At 38.7% G+C, this 22,506-nt stretch overlaps 1 protein-coding gene across 2 annotated transcripts in view; it reads right to left on the bottom strand.

Annotated features, from left to right (window-relative positions):
- Positions 1-11,905, bottom strand: part of PLPPR4 (phospholipid phosphatase related 4) — a 36,352-nt gene extending 24,447 nt beyond the window's left edge. For both annotated transcript variants that reach the window (XM_032651948.1, XM_032651949.1), the window contains exon 1: positions 11,690-11,905. In XM_032651948.1, the coding sequence (XP_032507839.1) occupies positions 11,690-11,767 (78 nt within the window). In that variant the 5' untranslated portion in view covers positions 11,768-11,905. The remainder of the gene's footprint in view (positions 1-11,689) is intronic.
- Between the last annotated feature and the right edge of the window lie 10,601 nt (positions 11,906-22,506).

Genomic DNA, 22,506 nt, shown 5'->3' with positions numbered 1-22,506 from the left:
GTCCAGAAAATATTTGCTGAATTTAATTGAAAGAAATAAGGACATTACTATTAAATAAACAGAAAACATGGACAATTTCTTAATAATACATAGAAAGTGTTGAGGACTTAGGTGCCAGAGACAGTGCTAAGTTATATAATAGATTGCTGCATTCAATCTACACCTTATAAACCGTCTATTGGTATCGTAATTTACACATGAGAAAACTGAGACAGAGATAGGTCACATAAATTGGCCAGTGAGTTGGTGAGTGGGAGCATCCAGATTCCTACCCAGGTACCTAAGTCCAGGAAACATGCTCTAAACTGCTTTGCTCACGGGTCTCAAAACGGTTTCCCTCTCGACATTGCCACATTGGTTGCAATTCCCAAATGGGAAGAGGGCTTGCAGAGGGTGTGCGTGGTTCGAAAAAAGTCTCCCTTGCTCTTAACTCTTAAATACTCTTATTAAACAGTTTCTCCGAGGACTTCCTATCACTCAAACGTGAAAATTGCTTCTTTTGTGCAAATCTAATGTCTGTCCTTTCTAGAGGTCGTTTCACTTTGTTACTGAAAGAATTTATTGAACACCTCCTCTTACATAAAAAGAAAAGAACATTTACTGACTTTTAACTTAGACATTTCCCCATAAATTATCTAATTTAATACTCACAACCTACCTGGGAATTTTAAGATACATTTTAACAAGAAGACCCTGCTCCAGATAAGGTAAACAGCATGTCTGGCTTACAGCAATTGGAACTTGATCTGTTAAATTCCTGGAAGCTTGAATCCCACTACACCCTGCTGCCACTTTGGTACATTTCACCATTGCCATCTGGCACTAGTCTGGTGCTTTTCAGGAAAAAGTAGCCCCAGGATTCAGTGGAAATGCCAATTTAAAGGACAGAAGTAAGAGATAGCCACGTGTACAAGGGGTTTGATGGCACCAAGAGCGAAGGGGTGGCAGGCACTTTCAAATCATGTTCTTAATTTTATGGTGTTCCAAGGTCTTGAATGTTCTTTCCTGTGCAGTTTTCTCCAATGTTATTTTAATTTTTTGGTAATATCTCAAGAAACTTTAATTATATCTTGGATGTGGTCTGCTTTCATCTTCACTTCTGTTTTCCCTAGTGAATGACTTCTAATATAAAATATCAGGAATTGGGCACATTTCAAGCTCCAGATGCTTCCCCGTCCTGTTTCCTTTGGATCACTCTCTAACTGCACAGAGATGGCCCGATGAATGCCTCTGTCATAGCAACTGTCATATGGAATGACAGTTGCTCCTTCACCTTTCTCTCTTATTCAATGAAAAGACCCTTGGGAGCAGGGAAATTGTCTCTTTCACTTCTCTATCCCCAGGGCCTTATATTAGGCAGGACCTGACATACTGCGTACCCTCAATGTACCAAATTAATGCATGTATGGATGATGATTTGAACAGAACTGTTTACACAGTTCTCATAGTGTAGTTAACATGATGAAAGAAAAATCCCCAAGTTAAAAGATCCTTGTTTACGTCCACCATAGAATATGCTCCTACTGTGAATTTCTAGAATTCTAATAATTTTTGTTAACATTAAAGAACACAAAAAGCTCAAATTGAGTCCTCCAAGTAGCAATGGTAATTAATAGGGAAGAGAGAACAGATCTAACATATATGTTAGGTTTAATGGAAAAAAATGTGTTCTATGTCCAAATATAAATTACATCTTTACAGCTCTAAAAAGACTAATTACAATCACTCGATGATCTAACAGTAAAGTTTAAAATAATGGTATGTGGCTGTTTTATTACCTGAATATTGATCTAGCATTAGGCTTGGAGTAGTAAACTCTGCCGTCACCAGCTTTAACCTCAGGTCCTCATTTGTATAATTAGACACAAGTACTATATGTATTGCCTTGGAAAGCATTTTGTTCTTTACACCTAGAGACTAAGACCTGAGGTTGGGGACTTATATTTCAATTCTTAAAAGTAATTGCTTTGAAATCTTTCCTTACAGCTGTAATTTCTTTACCCTTAGAACATATACCTGTCTTTTAAAAACATGGGTATGAATCACAATTTAATTCTACTAATATTTGCCAGGTACCATTTTAAAGGTCATACTTTTACATTTTCTGAACTCATCCAATCTCCACAATTCCCCTTTGATAAAGGTACTATTATTATCCCCATCTTACAGAAGAAGCAACTGGAACATGGAAAAATTACATGGTTTGTGAAAGATCATACAGTTTATTAGCTAGATTATAAAACTCAAGAAATCTAGCACCTGTTTTCACGTTTGTAGTCATTATACTACTACCTCTTGCTAAAATTTTTAACACTGACCTTACCTTCCCAAAGACATTGAGAAATAGCAGAAAATAATATAATGTACATTTTCTTTATATACTGTGAATGTCACCCGACAACTTTCACTATTTTCACTATTAGTGGGATTACTTTATTTATATAGAAAAAGCAAATATATTTTGACCTGAACAGTCTTATAAAAGAATACATAGTACCTTTGGGGTCTAACGTATATTTCTTAATACCAAACAAAATAGGAGTTAAGGAAAAGAAAATATTGTCATTGTAATAATGTCAGAGAAATGAAATTAACCAAAAATTCTGTATTTGAGATATGGAATAAGAAAAACAAATTTATGATTTTGAGATCTAATGTGATAATCTTATATGCACATAAATTAGTGAATTAAAGACATCAATATTTTTAAATTACTTTTTTTGAGTTGTTTACTAAATTCAGGTATCAAGTTTATCCTTATACCATTTTATTTAAGCACTGTAAAAGTTTATATTTTCTCTTATGTAATAATTAATTTATCTAACAAATATTTATTGAGTGTGTACTATGTGCCTGATATATTTCATTTGATCCATAAATTATCCAGAGAAGGATTTCTAATCTATTTTCAGAGATGAGAATTTAACAATGTATCATGAATCACACTCTTTTTCCAAGCTTGTCTCCTACATACTTAGATCATACTTAAATGTACATTATGAGCCCACCTTCAAGATTAATGGTTTTCCAAGGCTGCTTAAGACCTTATTTACTTGAATGTATCTGTGAAAGGGATTGATGAATATAAGAGATATTGAAGAGAGGCTTAATGTGGGACATTAAGAACTTTTATTTTCCAACATGTTAAAGCTGTGATTAAATTAAGTATAATTGTACTATGTTTCATTGTGAGATGCATCAAAAAGTCATGAACAAATATATAAAACAAATACAATATAATATGGGATACAACTATATCTGACAAAGAAGCACATTTTATTACTAAAAGAAAATGTTATCGTTTGTTCCACATAGCCACAAAAAAATTGTCTTTGCTGGCATGTATACGTTATGTAACTAAGATAATTTTCTATGAAAATTAAAACTATAAGTCCTTTGTTTAAATGATGCCTCTCTTTGAAGAGGCATCTCAAAATCTTTTGAATGATGCCTCAAATCTCAACTAATCCATAGGTATGCTCTAAATCATAAAATGAGCATAAGTATTAGTAAGAAATGAGGCTCACAGACCTCGGAAATGGATTTAACCTTCATCACCACTTATTTTATAGATAAAAATGTCTCCACTGGCTAAGAAAAGTTAAGGAAAAATTTATAACTATCAGGCTTGTTTTACTCCATCCATTCAGGCAAACTTTATTGAAATCCTACTATAGATTAGGAAGTATGCCAGTAATGATTCCATATTATTTCCAGTAATTTAACGAAAAGGTACATAGTAAGAAATAAATAAATATTTATTCAATGACTAAATGAATTTTCATGGAAGTACAAACAGAATACACCCTGGTATTTTACTTTGGCACCCCTTTTTGGAGTGTATTTAATATAAGATTCTTCTCTTTTAGACTCTCCATGAAGACCCAGTTTCTGAAGCATGATTAGAACTTTATTAAATGGCGATTTAACCGCTAAGGCAATCCTACAGCACAGGCTTTGGTGAGGACATTAAGTTGTAGACAACATATCCACACATTTTTCCATGATTCTCACTCCCCAACAACAGTCCACTAAATGTACTGATACCTTGTTTTCCTTTTCCTGAACACACATTGATTTTAAATACCTGTATTTCCCCTTCTCTTTAATTTATACCTCAATGGTCTAATATCAGTTTTAGAAGAATGTACAGAAGCCATCTTATGATAGCAAATAAGAAAGCAGTTATCCTCCTTTATGTTGATTAACGTAAATGTTTTGTGATTAAAAACAACCAAACAGTGATGGACCTAAGAGGCAATTGATTCAGTGCCTAATTACTGACAGGAAAAACAACTCAACATTAATTGTGTCAAAATTAGCATTTCTGTCCTTGGCTTTCACATTCCAAAATCCACTTCACTGTGAGGAAATGACTCCATTCCATAGTAATCTGGAAGTACATGTCTCACCTAACTAATTCTAGAAGAAACCAAAGAAAGCTGAGAGATTCATAATTAGACATTTCACAGTTTAAATACAAACATTTTTCTCCTTGTGGCCCACAGGGGAAAAGAGCACTGCTTGGGTTTTAGGCAAGTTCTTGGACCTTCATGAGTCTCAGTTACTTAATTTGTAAAACAGAAGTAATATCTACTCCTCAGTTGTCTTTAAAGGATCAAATGAATCAATGTATATGAAAAAATTACATTAAACTGTAAAAGAAAATTCAGTTATTTTGTTACTGATGTTGTAAATTGTATCCTCACTCCCTCCAATGTTTCCACTTTCCTTTACTGTCTGTCAGAGACCTCATGTCCAGGGAAGTAATTGTGAAATTATAGGTAGACAGTCGGGCAGTGAGAAAGAAAAATATCACGTCCAATTTTATGATTTTTAGCTGTAACCATGCTTTTCAAAGGGCCTAACAATTTAGAAAAGCAGAAGATCCATTCGTAATTGCTTTAACATGTTTAATGCAACGTGGTATTATGAAATACATAAAGGTACTTAGATGGAACTTTCAAACAGCCGGCACAATTTGTTCACGTGTAGGATTAGAATGACCTGTATTGTGTTATAATCCAGGGGGGAACCCTCTAATATAAGGAATTCTACAAATAGTATAATTAGAAACGAGCACTAGAAGTGGGGGGACAGGCTCTATTCTTGTCTGATACTAACCATAGTGTGTTTTTAGGTAACTCAGTTAACCTTGTCAAGCCACAGTTTTCTCATTTGTGATAGGAGAATCAAACCAATGCTGTGATAGGAGAATCAAACCAAATGTCCTGGGAGTACATGATTTTATTAGACAATTCTGTAATAAGACATTTCCTCACTTTTTGTTGTTGTTGTTGAGAGCTTGCATGAGAAATAGCCTGTGATGTATACACATACTAGGAGGAAATCATTGTGATAATATTTGTAACACATTCCTAAAGTAAACAGTAACAACTGTGCACTAAATGCTTTTTATTTAACAAGCTAACTTAAAGACAACTCAAATGCCTAAAGGAATCTCCATGGCTTACTCACAGATGCCCATTACCCTCACATGCCCTTCACTCCTATCTTCTATTTTTCTCATGCTTTTTCTCCTAATCCTCCTTGGCCTGGCCTCTCTCTGTTTCTGTTCTCTTAGGAATTCTTTCCTCCACGCTCTATCATTCTCATAGACATACACAGTCTACTTTTCTAAATTTTCTTTCCGTTCCAACTCTTCCCTCTCACTCTACCCGGAGCTCCGTGTTCAGTCTTCCTCTGCAGAAGCCTCAGGGGTACCATTTGTGCTTTCCCAAAGGAAGCAGCTTTTTAGGTAGACAGTCATTGTGTCATCTACACAGCCATATTAGAATTAATTCAGTTACTCTAGGTGAGAGATAGCATTAAGAAAGCCAAGTTCAGTAGCTGAATGAAGAGAAAACTCTATTCCACAACTCAGACAGAAAGAACCTCAACAGGCATCTCCCACATACACGCCTTCAGACACCACAAAGCTAGCCAAGTCACAGCAGAGGCAGGTCTCCCCATCCCACTCCCTCATTAAGTTTAGCATTATTATTAGAGTCATGTGTGAGGTGGAGTGGGGGTAATGGTAATGCAGGAGGAGATGTACATGGACAAGAACCCAAATCGTGGCTCCTTCACTTAAGTGCTGTGTCACCAGAAAGATATTTAGCTCTTTGAGTTACAATTTGCTGGTTTAAAGAAAGAAGGATAGGGCTTCCCTGGTGGTGCAGTGGTTGAGATTCCGCCTGCCGATGCAGGGGACACCGGTTCGTGCCCCGGTCCGGGAAGATCCCACATTCCGCGGAGCGGCTAGGCCCGTGAGCCATGGCCGCTGAGCCTGCGCGTCCGGAGCCTGTGCTCCGCAGCGGGAGAGGCCACAGCAGTGAGAGGTCCGTGTACCAAAAAAAATTTTTTTAAATAAAAAAATAAGGATAATAATGCCTTCTCGATATTACTTTAATACAAATAATCCAGTTCTCAGGATTAAAGATAATGTATACAGGGTCTGTCATATAAAGGAGGCTTGAAATTGACTATTCCTTGTTATTATTGTTATCATTATTATTAATATCCCTTTGAGATTGGTAGAAGGCACACATTTTTTTCCTTCTAGAGGAAAGTAGGACAAAGATTACTATGAGTGATTCATCCATGAAGACACAGTAAGATAGTGGGGGAGCCTAGCAATAGTATAGAATTCCTTAACGGCGGGTTCTATGTTCAATACTTGGTCTCGGTATTTGTGGAAATGTCCTCATTTAGGCTCTGTGAAACTTAGGACTCTATTATCATCTGTACTTCATTTGTGTTTTTCACCAAAGGACTTTGCACATCGTGACCCTAAAAGAGGAGGAAAGATTTGTCAGCTCATCTCTGTTGGTGGGTTTGGACTACATCTTTGAGTGGACTGTCTATGCCACCTAGAAAAGGGAAAAAACCTACAGCTACTATTTTGGTACGTGCAATACAGAAATGTTGTCATTTTGTGCTTCCTACTGATGCTAAAGTTTATGTAAAAGGAAATCAGCTAGCTATATTTTCCAGCAAGATCATATGAGTTATATAATTTTCACATAGATCTTGAGCTAAAACAGAAATCTTGTGAATTAATGTTTGCTACAATTAAGATACAGTGGACACTTTCCAGTGGGAAAAAAATAGAAAACATATTAAGGTCTGTCAAGACACCATAACGTCTAGGCATGACGTTCAGACTGAACTAACCAGGTTATCTTTGCTCAAACAAAGGCTTTTTGGACTTCTTCAGGCAGGATGGTAACAGAGAAATGATGGCTTTTACTCCTGAACACAATGTCTATTTTACTGACCCTAAACTGTAGTAATTAACCTGCATGAACAAAATCCTGAAACATATCCATTGTTAAGTACAATATTCAAATTAGTGAAAATTTTCTGTATAATTTCAAGTCTGTCGTGTTTACAATATTTTGAATCTGTAATACTTCAGGTAGAGTTATTTTGCACTCAGTGGAGAGAGGCTATTCCTACTTCCTCTGTGTTTGTGCATGCCTCTGTGTGTGTGTGTGCTTGCGTGCGTGTGTATAAGTGTATGAAAAACAAGAAATTTCAAACTATCTGCATCTATAGCTTTATAAAAATACTTTGCATATAGGTCCAACACTGCTCTTTTACCTCCATAAAGTAAACATTAGATTAGTAATAAAAATGTATGCCATCAAGCAGAATGTTTAAATGAGAAGAATCTTTTTCCCATTTATTTATTAAGAACTTGTATCTTTTTGGTTTAAAGGGTAATTTATCATTTGTTTGTATTACATACTGAGTCAATGTGAACCCATATCTTGGAACAGGATGACTAATGAGAATGAAATTGTGAGTCTGAGCACAGGTGGGACCGTTGTAACGCTTGTCGTAAAGGAAATGCATTAGGCACGCAGACAACCAGCCTTCTCACGTATAATATTGGGTTAGTAAGCTGAAAGACCTTTTACTATTTCTAGACGTGCTGCCGGGTGCGATTGCAATGTAAGTGATACAGCCATCACTTGGAGAGTGCTTTGGAACTTTAAAGGCAAGAGAAACCTTTTCTTCAGTGGAATGTTCCTTTTAACTGGCTTTCTGTTCAACCTGATAAAGCTTTGGATATGCTTGTTTGAGAGTTTCTTTCATAATTTGACTTTTCTTTTCCCACATCGAACAATGCAAACCTGAATTGTCAAACTTGTTTATAAAGTGAGGTACCATCTTGGAAATCATGGTGTGTTTTCAAATCACCATGTAATATTGATATTTTTAATTACTGTCAACCATAAACCCCTTTATCAGCATAAACAATTGGCAGCATAAACCAAAGATGTAAGAAAAAATTAGTTCTATCCATTAACTTAACGTTTGTTTAATATCGAGTTTGGTGGTCAGCTGGGACATGATTACCTGATTTTAATGACTGAACACCTTGGCCTATATATAGGATATAATCTCTATACCCTGACACCATGCAAAAGAAACTGATACATACTGAGTGCCTAGCTCAGGTATGATATATGGTATCTTTCATGCTTTAACCTCATAATATAGCCTAAGATATATGGTTATTATAATTTCTATTATATATGAATACATATATTTATATTACTTCATATAATTTCTATTACATATGTAGAAACTGAGGATGAGAGAAGTAACTTGGCCAGAATTATCCAAGTAGTATGTGGCACAGGTGATATATGAACCGGGTCAATCTGTCTGTAAGGCCCAGGTTTTTCTGCCTTAATTCAGTCTAAATTGATTTTAGCCTCCTCTGGTTGGAATGAAAGTTGCTCCTCAGTTTCCTAGTTAGTTTCTTCATATTTCATGCCTATCATGAATAGCAATTTGAAACAGCCTGAACTGCTTGAAGAAAGGCAAAGTTTAAACTGTCCATGGTGTCACTGACTTGAGACCCAGAGACTGTTTTCTTCTCTAAACTTTCTTGAGAGCATCTTCTGTTACAGAGAAACTTTATTTGGGATGGTAGAAAGATGTGTTAGTCTTTTCCTGTATTATTTCTGACTTTGGTAATATGTTAAGAAAGGCCTTTCTCACTGTAAAATCTAAAAATATACTTCTGTGTTATTATTATTATTTAGTTTTTTAACTGTTTCTTAAAAATCTAAATCATTGGTCTGTCCAGACTTTATTTTTGTATGGTATATGGTAGGAACCTAACTTAATTCTTAGGTCCTATTTTCTCCTCAAATTCTGGTCCTTTTTGCCTCTTTTTGTTCCTTAAATTATTGTCTGAAGTAACAGAAAAGGCTTAAAATATGTTCTTTGGGCTGATATGTGATGAAAGATTCACTCATGTTTCACTTTTCCATTTTAATTACAAAGGTCTGGGGAAACTATGTTGGAAGCAAAGTGCCATTACTCTAGAGCACTTTACTGACATGTTAATTCATGCTATATTTATTCATCCTCCAAAGCAGCTACAAAGCTCATTCTCACTGGCCTCAAAATGAATCATTCCAAAGGAGTTCAGTAGTGCATTCTGTCAACCCCTTAAATAATTGGTGTACTAATGTCTTCCCCCATTTTCTGGAGGCTCTTTAGAGGTTCATCATGCATTTAAGTTTCAGAGAGATCATTTGCAATCCAATTTTGTGGCTCTCCGTTTGAAATCTGTTACCCCCAAGACATAATGTCATAAATGCACATTGAAATTCCATGAACTGTCCTCAAGTAATTGTTCTATAGCTTGCCCTGCTAAGGAATTTGTAGAGGGTATCTGAATGGGTCAAAGTGAAGGTAATGATTTTGGGCTATTTCCACTCATGGAAAAGAATTAACATTTGTGAGATATTTGTTCCTACAGACACATTTCAAATGCATTATGAGGCATTTTTACTTTTAAAATTTTAGATTAAAAGATAATGTACTCCTATTAAAGGTACCTCAAAAGTGCACACATAGATTCTTTTAAGGCACATCCTTAATTCTCTGGTTTGCGTCCTCTTTCATGAAAGTATTTTCCTCGAAGCCATACAGCTGCAATCCAAATGTGGTCAGCTTCTAGCTGACCTCAGGTGCTCCGTCCTGGAGGCAGAAGCCAGCAATTAACTGATGTCTCCTAGACAGATGTAATAGATCCAGACGTGAATGAAAGTGCTTTTGGACAAAACCACAGTGGATTAGCAATGCGACAAGTGGCCTGACAGGATTTAACTTCAAGGCAGGGATCCTATCTCTCTATTCCTTTACCCCTTTCACCATGGAATCTTCTGTGCCCATAGGTTTTTTCTCGATAAAACTCTTCATTAGCTTTCAACAAAATTATCTAAACCATGGCCTCAAAATCCCTTGTGAAAAGAGGAAGGGCAAAAATAAATGAATCAATTAATTACTTTAAATAAACAGGTCAATTTTTTTCCTTCTTTTCTATGGGTCATGGATGAAGGAGTCACCCATCATTTCTCTGAGACTTATGCAAATCACGTACATCTTTCTTAACACTGAAACCATTTTTAAAATTTGCGAGACCTAAGAGAAACTTGCACATATACTACTGTCTATAAAAACAATCTGACAATGTCTCTTCTCCCAAGTTTCAAGACAGTAACTATCCCTCAACACAGATAAGCCTCACAATCATCAAATACAGAATCTACTATCTGTACTTGGAAGTGCTAAACCTCCATATTTGGCTGAAAAGACAGCCAAAGAAGGATATTTATAATTCAGCAACAGTCTTATAATTCTCTATGCAATCCAGGCTCTAATTACACAGAATATAGTTTTATGCTTAAAACCATATGATTTCACTAAACCTATCCAATACATCTCCTCTCTACCTATGATTTAATAAACCTCTTGCTTAAAAATGTCTTCCTAATGCAACGGACCACAGTGCATGGAATCACTTTACCTGTCAATCTTTATAACCCTCCCAGAAATTTTTCCTTCTTAAATGCTGCATTTTGGTAAGTTAGCGGTTCATTTATGAATACATCTGCATGTTAACTGCTTATCTGTAATACTGCTCAGCACAGAATAAATGCACACATACAAATCATGTAAAATCAGATGATGTCACTTATTTTAAAAATATTATATATACATACATATACATATGTATACATATACATATACTTGTGTATATGCAGATGATTTTTGTTAACCATGGAAAAGGGCCAACCAATTGATGCCTAGAGATGTGGACCCAATTTTAGAAGCTGATGTGAGCACCATAGTAATTTTAATAGGGTTAGGGCTTTTGGTTTTGTTTTTTGTGTAATAAAGCAATCAATATTCCTAATCCTACGTAAACATCCCCAGCCCCCATACACCCCGGGCATGGCTGTGTGTATTTGAATTCCTATAGAAAGCTCACAGAGTTCTAGATACGTAGTCGCAGGTTGAGGACACAAATCCCGAAATATCGGTATCATGGCCCCTCTGGGCCACTGATGACGCTGTGCACCCAGGCGGTCCAGGAGGGCCAGGGAACTAGCCCCACACTCACTCACACAGGTATCTCCCGTCTGCAGGCCACCTAGCAGTGGCATCGCTACTGTTAATCACCCCTGGCTAGCGGGCACTCACAGGCACACTCGGGGGAGCTCCCGAGAAACCTGGGGGAAGGGGGAGCGTGGGGCATTTAGGGGCAGCAGCGCGCACCCAGGCACGGGCTCCGCGCCTCCAACACCGTCCGGGACCCGAACTGGCTCCGGAGCCACCCGGAGGATCTGCATTATGCCAAGGCGCTGGGCCAACTCACCTCCACGAAATAAAAGCAGGGCAGGAGGGTCACGCTGTCCTTGATCACTTTGCCCTTTGGCCTCTCCTTCGCCGACATCCCTGCCGCCTGCCCGGGTCTGCGTTTTCCCCGGGGCGAGGTGTGCACAGCGCAGCCGAGGCGAGATGCCTCCTCCAGCCGCAAGCGCCCGGCGCCGCTGATGTCACATTCCCCGCGGGCACCGCTGGAGCCAGCGCGGTGCAGGCAGAGCCCCCGCCTCTCTCCGCCCCTCTTTGCAGCAACTCAGAGGCTCCTAGAGACAGCAGGTCCTCTGCCTCCCCTACTCTGGCTCCCACCCCCGGTTTTTCTCGGCGGAGACGTCCAGCTCCTTCCTCCAAGCTGTTGCTGCAATGGCTTCCCCTCCCCACCACCCTCCCTCTGCTCTCCAGCGCCCTGGCGAGGCTTCGCGGCGGTCGGGGCTTGACGTCAAGAATCGGAAAAGAGGGACGCACCCCTGGTTTCTGCAGCAGCGAGGCTGAGGAGACTAGGCACCCACGCCCCCTTGGGAAGCCTCCTGGATCCCTCTAGGAACTCTAACTTCAGGATTGCTGGAGAGCAGAAGCCAGGATCTTGAGCACTGACCCACAGCGCGAAAACTGACCTCTATCTGCGCGAAATTAAAACTTGGATCGCATACTGAAAAGTAGGCCGTGATGGGAACTCTTTGAGAGCTGGCTGCTATCCAGGAACGACTTCCCCGACTGAGGACTCTCTGCCTAGGAGACTCCCTGGCTCCCTAGGATATGCCGACTCACCTGCTGATAAACATTCACTATTGCCTGTCTGGGAATGATGAGTCATTAATGGAGGCGGTTGTGTGGGCATCCTCATTGAGCCCAAAAGCCAGGGTGTGCTGTTACCTCATCATCACACCCCCGGAACCACGTCAGTACTACAGTCATAACCGTAAAAGTAGGCACTTCTCAGACATTAAGAATACAAATTAAGTCCTTCACTTTTTGGTGATGTTCTTGGCTTGTCTCAACTTTATGATTATTCTGGCAACCCAGAAGAGTCCAAGGATACAGAGGAGAAAAAGCCCAGAAAATATAAAACGTTGTATTATACTAATTAAGGTAACCCACTTCCATGATAACATGCCGCTGGTCATTTCCAATATCTTCAAAGTCTCCACTTCGAGCATCTGAGGGCCAATTCCTACCTCACCTTTCGACTCACTTCTTCAATTGCCAGCTTTAGCTTGGCCTTCTATCCAACAAACAAATAAACAAACACATAGACTGGGTAGCAAAAAAACCAGACATTTGTTCCTCACCATTCTAGAAACTGGAAGTCCCAGTTCAGGGTGCCAGTGTAATCAGGATGTGGTGAGGACTCTCTTTTTGGCTATATGCTCACATGGAGGAAAAAGAGAGCTACTTTTCTGTTTTCTTATGAGGGCACTAATCCCATCATGAGGGCACCACCCTTATGACCTCATCTAAATCTAATTACCTGTCAAAGACCTCCACCTCCAAATACCATCACTTTGGAGGTTAGGGTTTCAACATATGAATTTTGAGGGGAAACAAATACTCAGTCCATTGCATAATCCAGTAGATCTTTGGCAGCATCAGGACAATCTGATCTACCAATGTGCACATTTCTGATCTACCACTGCCACTACCACCTCATGCCCTCACCTTCTACCAGGCTTAGATTTCAGAGTCCAACAGTATAATCTCTCAGTTCCCACTCCTTGTTCACCACACTCACCTGGCAAAATCCCAGCCCCAGTTAAGCCCAGTTCTCTGCCTTTACCAGAATAACTGAAGGTGGATGGAGAAGAACACACAACCATGTCATCTTGTGTCACATTGGACTCATGACCACAAACTTCAAACAGTCCACACTACGTCACAATCCTAGTAATTTTTCCATAGTCTGTTCGTGTTCTCAATCTCTGAGAACTAACTCAAACCTTCTCCAGTCTCTTCAAATCTTGACATTTTCAGCTAATGACTTCAACTTTTATTTCACTCAGAGAATGTAGGTAATCAGGAGAGAATTATGCCATCTTCCAAAGCTGACTACTGGCCTCCAACCTCCACCCTCCACACCTACCACCATCTCTGTCCTGGACTGGCACAATAGGCTCCTAAGTGTTCTACCAGCTTCCACCCTTGCTACCCCTATAACCTACAAACCACTCCTTATACAGCAGCCAGAATGATCTTTTGACAGGTAAATCTAATTGTGTCATTCTGCCCAAACCCTCCAAGAGCTTTCCATTACATTCAGGAGAAAATCCAAACTCCCCACCTCTTCCTCAAAGCCCTACCCAAGGACCCTGCCTGATTCATGGACTTCATTCACATTGCTTTGTGCCTTATTGGTCTGGCAGTCCCACTCTAGCTTTGTACTGCCTCAGGGACTTTACACTTACTGTTCCTTTGTCCAGGGACACTGTTTTGCCAACATCACATGGTTTAAGCTCTGGCTCCATTCATACCTTTGCTCAAGTTTAAACTCCTCAGGGAAGGTTTCTTTGACCACTCGTTCCACCTAAGCAGCATTAATCACCCCAGGCCTCCATTACTCTACTCTTACACATTATTTTCTGTTTTTTCATAGAACTTATAGCTATCTAGTTTATCTAAACTATCTAGTTTATCTATCTATAACTAGCTTATAAAGTTTTTATTGGCCAATTTTTTCATTGCCTTCCTCTCACACTAGAATGTAAACTCTATAAGGTCAAGCATTTCATTATCATTATGTGTCTGGCTACTGGAACTGTTCCTGGAAAATAGCACATGTTCAGTAAATATTTGTTAAAGAAATGAATGGCTCAGTTAAATTACATCATGCATATAAAATCATGTAACATAGCTTCTTCCACATGCTAAATGTTCAAGAATTGTTAGTTGATTCTGTTTATTATTGTGTTATCGATCAGCTATACTTCTCACTACTACCAAAGTTACTGTGTGTGAGTATTGTTTTTTTCCATTTTCTTAGTATCCAAACAGAATTTATAGTTCTTGGTAGATGTAAAAAACAAGTTAGAACATTCCTGAATTTATCATCCTGGAAACTCAGCATTTATATATGAAGGGAAAGTGAAACATAAGTCTAAAACTATAGCTCCTTAATTTCATTGGCCAGGAGCTGAAAATATGTGATAAAATATCAGAGGTGCATGCTGACCACACCTCAAACGTCAAGAAAGTATTGAGACATAAGAAAGGTACTCTCCTTTCCTCTCTAGGTGGTTTGACCAGCTTGACCTGACCACATGGTCAGGGATCAGGAAATGCTTCTGAATTCAAAACCAATTGCTATTGCAAATTCTTTATACCTCCCTTGCCCAGATTCTCTTTCCTTCTTCTTTCCTTCTTTTAAAACATTCTCTTTCCCATCTAAAATCATTTCAAAAAACAATCAAGCTACTTTATACAATACCTTAAATGCTAAACACAGTAATAATGCCTTACATTGGGGTAACAGTTGATGCGTTTTACCTACTTAAACTTTTGATGCTCAAAACGATGCAGTAAACAGGGCAAATTGTTTCCTTATTTTATAGAAAAATCTTCTAGACAAGATTCAGAGATGGAAAATAAATAAATAAATAAATAAATAAATAAATAAATAAATAGTTGAACCAAAGGAGAATGAGATTTGGAGTCAGAAAACCTGATTTGTTATGTTTGAAATCTTCTCTTGAGCAAGTCACTTAATAGCTCTCAGCTTCGGTTTCCTAATCTATAAAATGAGAAAACTATTGGTACCAACTAACAGCAATGTTCTATAGCTCAAATGTGACAATATATGTGAAAGCAGTTGGTAAATTGTCAAATTGGCCCATCCATTCATACATTCATCCATTCAGCCTACAAGTATTGATTAATTCCCCCACTATGCAAGAGGCATTTTTCTTTCTGGATACTCACAGGAGAAAATAGATATGATACCTGCCTTCACAGAGCTCACAGTCAAATACAGGTGGAGAGGGGAGAGACACAGATATTACACTCGTCATAGGAATAGAAAACACGTGATGCTCACTGCTGACACAGAACTGTTAAAAATGCTTTTCACATGTCACCTCATTTAATTCTCACAGCATCCTTAAAACTGGGTACCACTGTGTCATATGTCTTCAGTAAAAGAAACAGAGTTGAAGAGGTTAGTTATGATTGCAACAAGTATAATTACTATAATCAGTGGAGCTGAGATTTTGAACCCGGTGGGTTGCTACAGCTTTGTGATCTTAAAGGCTGCACATACTGCCTCTCTTAACAAACATATAATTATATCCTGTGATATATACTACTGAAGAAACCATTAAGATGCAGTTGTAATTACCATGAGAAACTTAAGTATGGTGGCCAAGGAAGACCTTGGGAGGAGTTGACATTCAAGCCACTTATGGCATCGAGGCTCCTAGAGGACGCCCCTGAAGTAACAAACATGCTCCATCCCACCTTCACCATGTAAATCCACCTTTAGGCCAAGGACAGAACTTGTATGTGGAATGTTGCTTCAGGTATGCTAGCTGCAGGTCCTCAAAATAATAGTGGCATTAAAAACAATTGAATGTGCCTCACAGAACTTGAATATTTTCCGTGGAAATCCTGTTCCAGTGCATTCAAATGAAAAACGGCACCCACTGAAAAAACAGCACTCTGACATTTCACAAGACAGTGTACTTCACAGCACAAATAACCTGGAAAAAAATATGCCTGAAAATGCATTTGACATCATCATTAACACTGTCAAACTCCTGAGATAAGAAAGAAGTAGCTTTCCTACGTATTGGTTTTGGTTGCCCACAGCCAAATACAAACTCTTGTTCAGCTTCCCAGGATATTTGTCTGACATTTATCTTTAAGATCATAAAAAGGTGTATTTAATTTAGTAATGTGTTTCCCAGAAATCAGCTCACTTCATAGCAGTTCGAGAAGACAATGTCAGCTTTTATTTTATTTTTCTAAGAGAGAGAGGTTTAAAAGAACTGAAAATGCAGATGTGTGAAGGAAGAACAGTACTGGAATGAGAAGAGTTCCGGAAGATGGTAAAATGATGTTACAGTTCTGGCCTCATCCTTGACTAACTGTGAGGCTGTGGATAACATTTTACCTCAGGGACTCAGTTTCCTCACCGAAAAATGGAGTTAAAATGGTGAAGCGGACATCTGTTGTTTCTGTTTGTCCAAGATTCATTGTTCCTTCTTCTTGAGTCAGTTTCTTGAATTTTCCTGATGGACCATCCCATTCCCCACAGTCAGGGCTCTGCCTGGACTGAAGGTATTCAGCCCCCTCTGGAGTTCCTAGACTCTATTCCCAGGAACTTGAAACTTGAGGGGAGACATACTGAGACAGAAAGTTCTTGGTGTTGATCCACAGCAGAAGTAGAGAGAACAGCAATTAATGTTGGTCTTTCAATTCTCAAACTGCCCTTGTTTCCTTCCTTTCAGAAGTCTGGCTTTTCTCCTTTGTTGTTTTGTTTCGTTTTGTTTCTTGGCACATCCCATATCCTTTCAAATAAATTCTTCTCTCTGTCTCTGTCTCTCTTCCTCTCTCCCTCTCTCATTCTTTCATTAATTTAGCCAGAGTCCACTTCTGTGACCCAAAACCCCTAACTAATACGAAGAGATCACAAGACATTTATTTGCTAAAAGATTAACTTAAGACCTAAAACAAAAACAAAACAAAAACCCTCTAACAGTATTCTCTGACAGGAGATACTTTTCAATCAAATCTTATATTTACTATCAATGACTGGCCCATCATGGTCCCCTGTGATTCACTCTCAGGGCATGGTCGAAGGTGATTTGCACAATTCTAGTGAATGTCATTCCACAGAATATGTCCTTGTTCTGGCAGTAGTGGCTATCCCAAGAAATCCCATAGCAGTGACGCAAGGAACAAAGCAAAATTGCATTACAGAGCTTTGCTGTGGTTGTGCATTGGCATATTAATGTGTTGAGAATGGATTACAACTGTCCCACAAAAAATGTATCTCTTCAGGGGCATGGCAAGATCTGTGCAAGAACATCAGTGCAGGTTGCTTCTGGTTGCGCGCATCCTGGGAGCATCCTGGGTGGTGGAGCATCCTCTGACAGCATGCCCAGAGGGCTGCAATCAAGAAAACCAGAAGAGTAGCATCAGAACTTGATGCTCCATCCTAGTGCACTGAACAGAGCCAAGAAGGAGCCCCACCACCTGGAAACCCACTGAGCAGAGCACGGAACCACTAAACACACACCTGGACAGTCAGCTGCAGAGCATGTTTACTGACATGACCTCGGTGTGGCATGTTGGGGGTGATGAGAGAGTGGAAAGAACCATCAGTCTCTTCATGGGTACAACTGAAGTCAGTGACTAGTACCTTTGTCTTAGATCTGTTAATTTTGTCCACAGGTTACCAGTGTGTCTTCTATGGGGTGCCCCAGCTATCTGCATAGCAACTGCCCCCAAATACATGCACATTCTGCAAATAAGAGCATCATTTTTGTTTTGAAACAGTGGACATAAAAATATTTAACTGGATTTTAAAACATCCAAGTTATCACAAAAAAATTAAAGGCTACTTTTGTCAGTGAAAGCAGAGCTGTTGGATTTTTTCAATGTATTGTAATTTCAAGGGTTGCTATATTTTCAATGATTGCAAAGCAATGATTTTAGATTTTTATTAGCTACTTGTGCAAAGTTTCTCTTCAGTGATGACTATCAAGAAGCTAAGTACCCAAAATTTAAAATTTTGATCAGAAAATGTAGCCTTTCCTTGTACAAAATCATCTTATGGAAATAACTCGAGATTCTCATTAAAAAATTGAATAGATTTTATTTGGAAATTTTATATTTAAATTGTTTCCCTAAAACTTGATGTGTCTTTATGCTTACATACTATAAAATGTAATTAATTTTCCACCAAGTTTTATACAGCTGCCCAAAATTTCCTTTTAGTTTACCCTGGTGTGCTCTATTAATACAAAATGTCATGTGTGAAAAATTGAGAAATACACATGAACATAAATTGGCTCTTCCTTTTCTTTCAGTGTCAAACGTTGCAAATGTTTCTCCACCATCTTACTGGTATGTAACAAGCAGCAAGTATAAGATAGATCCAACCACTCAGTCTAAAAATCTTATCATCATCTTGGATTTATTCATGCCTTTTATCCCCTATAGTCTCCAAACCCTTTTGAACTTCCAATGAAATTTTGCTCTTTCATATTCATCTCTTACCTATTTCCACTGGCATCAATGAATGTCTGGTTTCCTACAAAAGTCGACTGTGACCTCCAAGATCTTCTGCCAGACCGCACTCCTCTGGATAAGTGCCCCACGAGACCTTCCTTGTCTCAGCTAAACAGCCTTGTTTCCCCCTCTGCGGACTGTGTCCTCTCCTCTGATGAGCTTGTTTGACCCATACTTGGACCATGTTCATTCTGTCCCTGTGCCTCCTCATAGGCTCTTCCCCTCCCCTGAAATGTATTAACATCTCACGTTTCTGAATTTTATTCATGCTGCTCCAACTTTCAGTGACCTCTCTCTGAACACCAGTGGTCCTTATTTTGCACTGCACACTCTAGCCCTTGATTATGAACTGTTTTGTTTTATCTGATACATTCTAATCTTGTACTCCCAACTGTAGGAGTGAATTGGGGGAGAGACACTTACCATTTCTCTTCTATCCGTCTCCTTCCCTTCCACCTCTACTCTCCCCATTTTGTTCAATTCTTCATTATCTCTATGACATTATAATAGCCTCCAGGCCAATTTCCCTGGATTCAGCTCTTCATTTTCTGATCAATTCTTTACTTTTGCACCAGGATAATTTTCCTAAAGCACAATTTTGATTATGCCACTCATTTGCTCAAAAATGCTCCTTGGTTTTCCAGCCTCTACCCTAGCATTTAAGGGCTTCCTTGGTCTGGCCTCCACCAATCTTTTTGTCTCACCTCCCATTCTCCCCTATGCAGACTCTACACTCAAGATACCCCAACCTACATGGTACTGCATAAACCATACTCTCCTGCATTGAAGTCTTTTATGTGTGCTTCCTTTTCCCACCCTCAAAATTTGCAGACAAAAAGCAACTTCCTGATTAAGCTTCCTCAATCTTTTCCATGTCTATGATCCTTTAAGACTTTCCTTGGACATTGTTTGTAGATCATGTTATATTCTGCATTAATTGTCTTATTTTTCCTCAAAGATATTTTGCTTCTTGGAAGTATGGAGCATGCATAACTCACCTTTCTTTTCTTTTCTTTATTCTCTTGAACCTTCAGCATAATATTTTGTACATATCAAAAGTTCAGTGAATATTTACTGAATGAATAAATTCCATAATATCTACTCTCCCCTGCAGCGGCTAGCACAGCTCTAGAACAACATAGAGATTCTGAGTACACACTTATTGATTAATTTAGGGTTTTACGAGTCATGATTCCATAGGAATAATCACTCTCCCCCATTCTCTCTCCTCTCTCCCAACACTTTGAGAACACTGACAAGTCTCCCAAGAAGTTTGAAATGAGTCTGACACACACCAAAGAGAATTTATTTTAATTAGTCCAGAGTGACTCCTGTTCTCTCAATCCTTCCATAATTGCTCATTGATCACATAGAGTTTGTATCATAATTAGTCCAAAAGAGGATGTTGAGCAACTGTCTGTAGCTAAGAAGTGTGCTCCAATCAGCAGGTTTTCATCCTCCTCTCTTCTCTGCCCAGTGTCTAGCCAACAGGGATCTCTCTTAAATATTGCAGATCAAATTCTCCTCAATTCTACTGAAGAGACACATCTCTTAGGAAGCTTTTTAGGCTTGTCTTCGAGCTGTAACAGCTCCAAACATCTTTCATAATCCATACGCTAGTTGTCCTCTTCTTTCTCTGAGCACCTGTGCACTTGTGTGGTTCTTGCATAGATCCTCTGGCCTATCCTGGTCTCCTTAGCTGTTGAACTCCTCTGTGGGCTAGGACTTCTATTTTATTTGTTATACTAAACGACGATTTCTCTATGTGCCCTCTTCATTTGCCTGTCGTAATGATAACCATTATGTATTCTTTTTATTGAGGTCTAATTAACATATAATATTATATTTGTTTAGATGTATAACATAATGATTTAATATTTGTATACACTGTGAAATGATCACCACAATAAGTCTAGTTAATGCTACACATCCATAATTACAGGTTTTCTTCTTGCGATGAGTGCTTTTATGATCTCCTCCCTTGGCAAGTTTCAAATATGCAATATTTCAAATGTGCAATATACAATACTATTAACTATAGTCACCATGCTATGTTTTATAACCAATTTTAAGAAAAATTAGGGCAGGAGTCAAGATGATTTTAGAAGGAATTACTGAAAGGAAACATCTTCTCAGACATGGGAGCAATGTAAAGCAATGTAAAATGATGTAAAGAAGTGTGAAAGCTTTGAACCTTTGCCGCCACTCACACCACTTTTGTTCTTGCAGTATGTACTTGAATCACTTATGAAAAGAGTTAAAGCAAGATAGGCTTTTAAAATGAAGATGTCTCATAACTTTAAAATGAAACAGATTACAGTTTAATTTCATAGTAATATATACACTACATGAAAATTATACATTTCAAGCAACTTATACTCCTTTACTTACACCTTTGATAAAGATTTGTTCATTGATATTTGAAAAATAACCATATTCATGCTGGACTTTATTCTGATGTGCAAAATTAATACAAATTCGATTTCACATAAGTGTGGAGAAGATCTTATCTGTCTTTGCAGATGTGTAAATGGTGCTCTTTCAAACTCTAGAATTCTCAGATTCGACTCACTTTTTCACATGGAATTTTATGTCACCGATTTGTAATCTAGTGAAATATTATCTTATCCAATTTTTAGCTTTTATAGATTCCAGGCATAGGAAACATGTGCTGCTTTGGTTTAAGCCCACTCCTTCTGAGATAGGACATCTCCAAACACAAGCTAATGTGTGGTTGTGAGGCATGGGGGCATTTACTGTCACAGAATTCACCATATTGGTCATGGTGTGAGCACACAACTGAAGTGATGTCTATCATGTATGATACCCTATCCTCTGGCAATGGAGATTTGTCCAGAGATGGTCATAAAACAAGTGGAAACCTATCAGAGTACTCTCCCAGGAGTTTCCTAACTGGAGTTAGGAGTGAAGAATGCCTTTCCCTTTTTGGTGGCAAGACTGAACAAGTGTTAAATCCCAAACTGCCTGTTTCCTCAACCAAATGAAGAAAGGCTTAAAATAGTAGAAGAGAATCAGGCTGATTAAGGCAGAAGAAGATATCAAAGATACAGAGAGATTTCTGAGAGTTTTGAGTCCTTGAATTCAACTACCCACAAGACCAGCTGCAAAACAATCTTCTGGGAGATTCAGTTACATTAGTCAGTAACCAGCTCCTTCCCCAACCACTTTTGCTTAAGTTACTTTTCATTGAATTCCCATCACCTATAACCAAAAACCTCTGTGTAATAGACTCTCTATAAGAATGATACTAATGATATTGTAAGAGTTGTTCTCTGGGAATAAAATATGAGGTGTTAGCAGTCAGTGTCTAACTGATGTCAAGCTACAGTCCTACCATGCCATCGTCCTGTAATGTATCACAATAGACTACAACAGCGGTCCCCAACCTTTCTGGCACCAGGGACAGGTTTCGTGGAAGACAATTTTTCCACGGATGGGGAAGGGAGGATGGTTCAGGCGGCAATGCTAGCAATGGGAGCCATGGGGAGCCATGTGGAGCGGCAGATGAAGGTGCACTCGCTCGCCCGCCGCTCACCTCCTGCTGTGTGGCCCTGTCCCTAACAGGCCTTA

This window comes from Phocoena sinus, chromosome 1 (genome assembly GCF_008692025.1).
Source record: "Phocoena sinus isolate mPhoSin1 chromosome 1, mPhoSin1.pri, whole genome shotgun sequence".
Taxonomy (NCBI): Eukaryota; Metazoa; Chordata; class Mammalia; order Artiodactyla; family Phocoenidae; genus Phocoena; species Phocoena sinus.
This window is presented reverse-complemented; position numbering and strand designations above follow the sequence as displayed.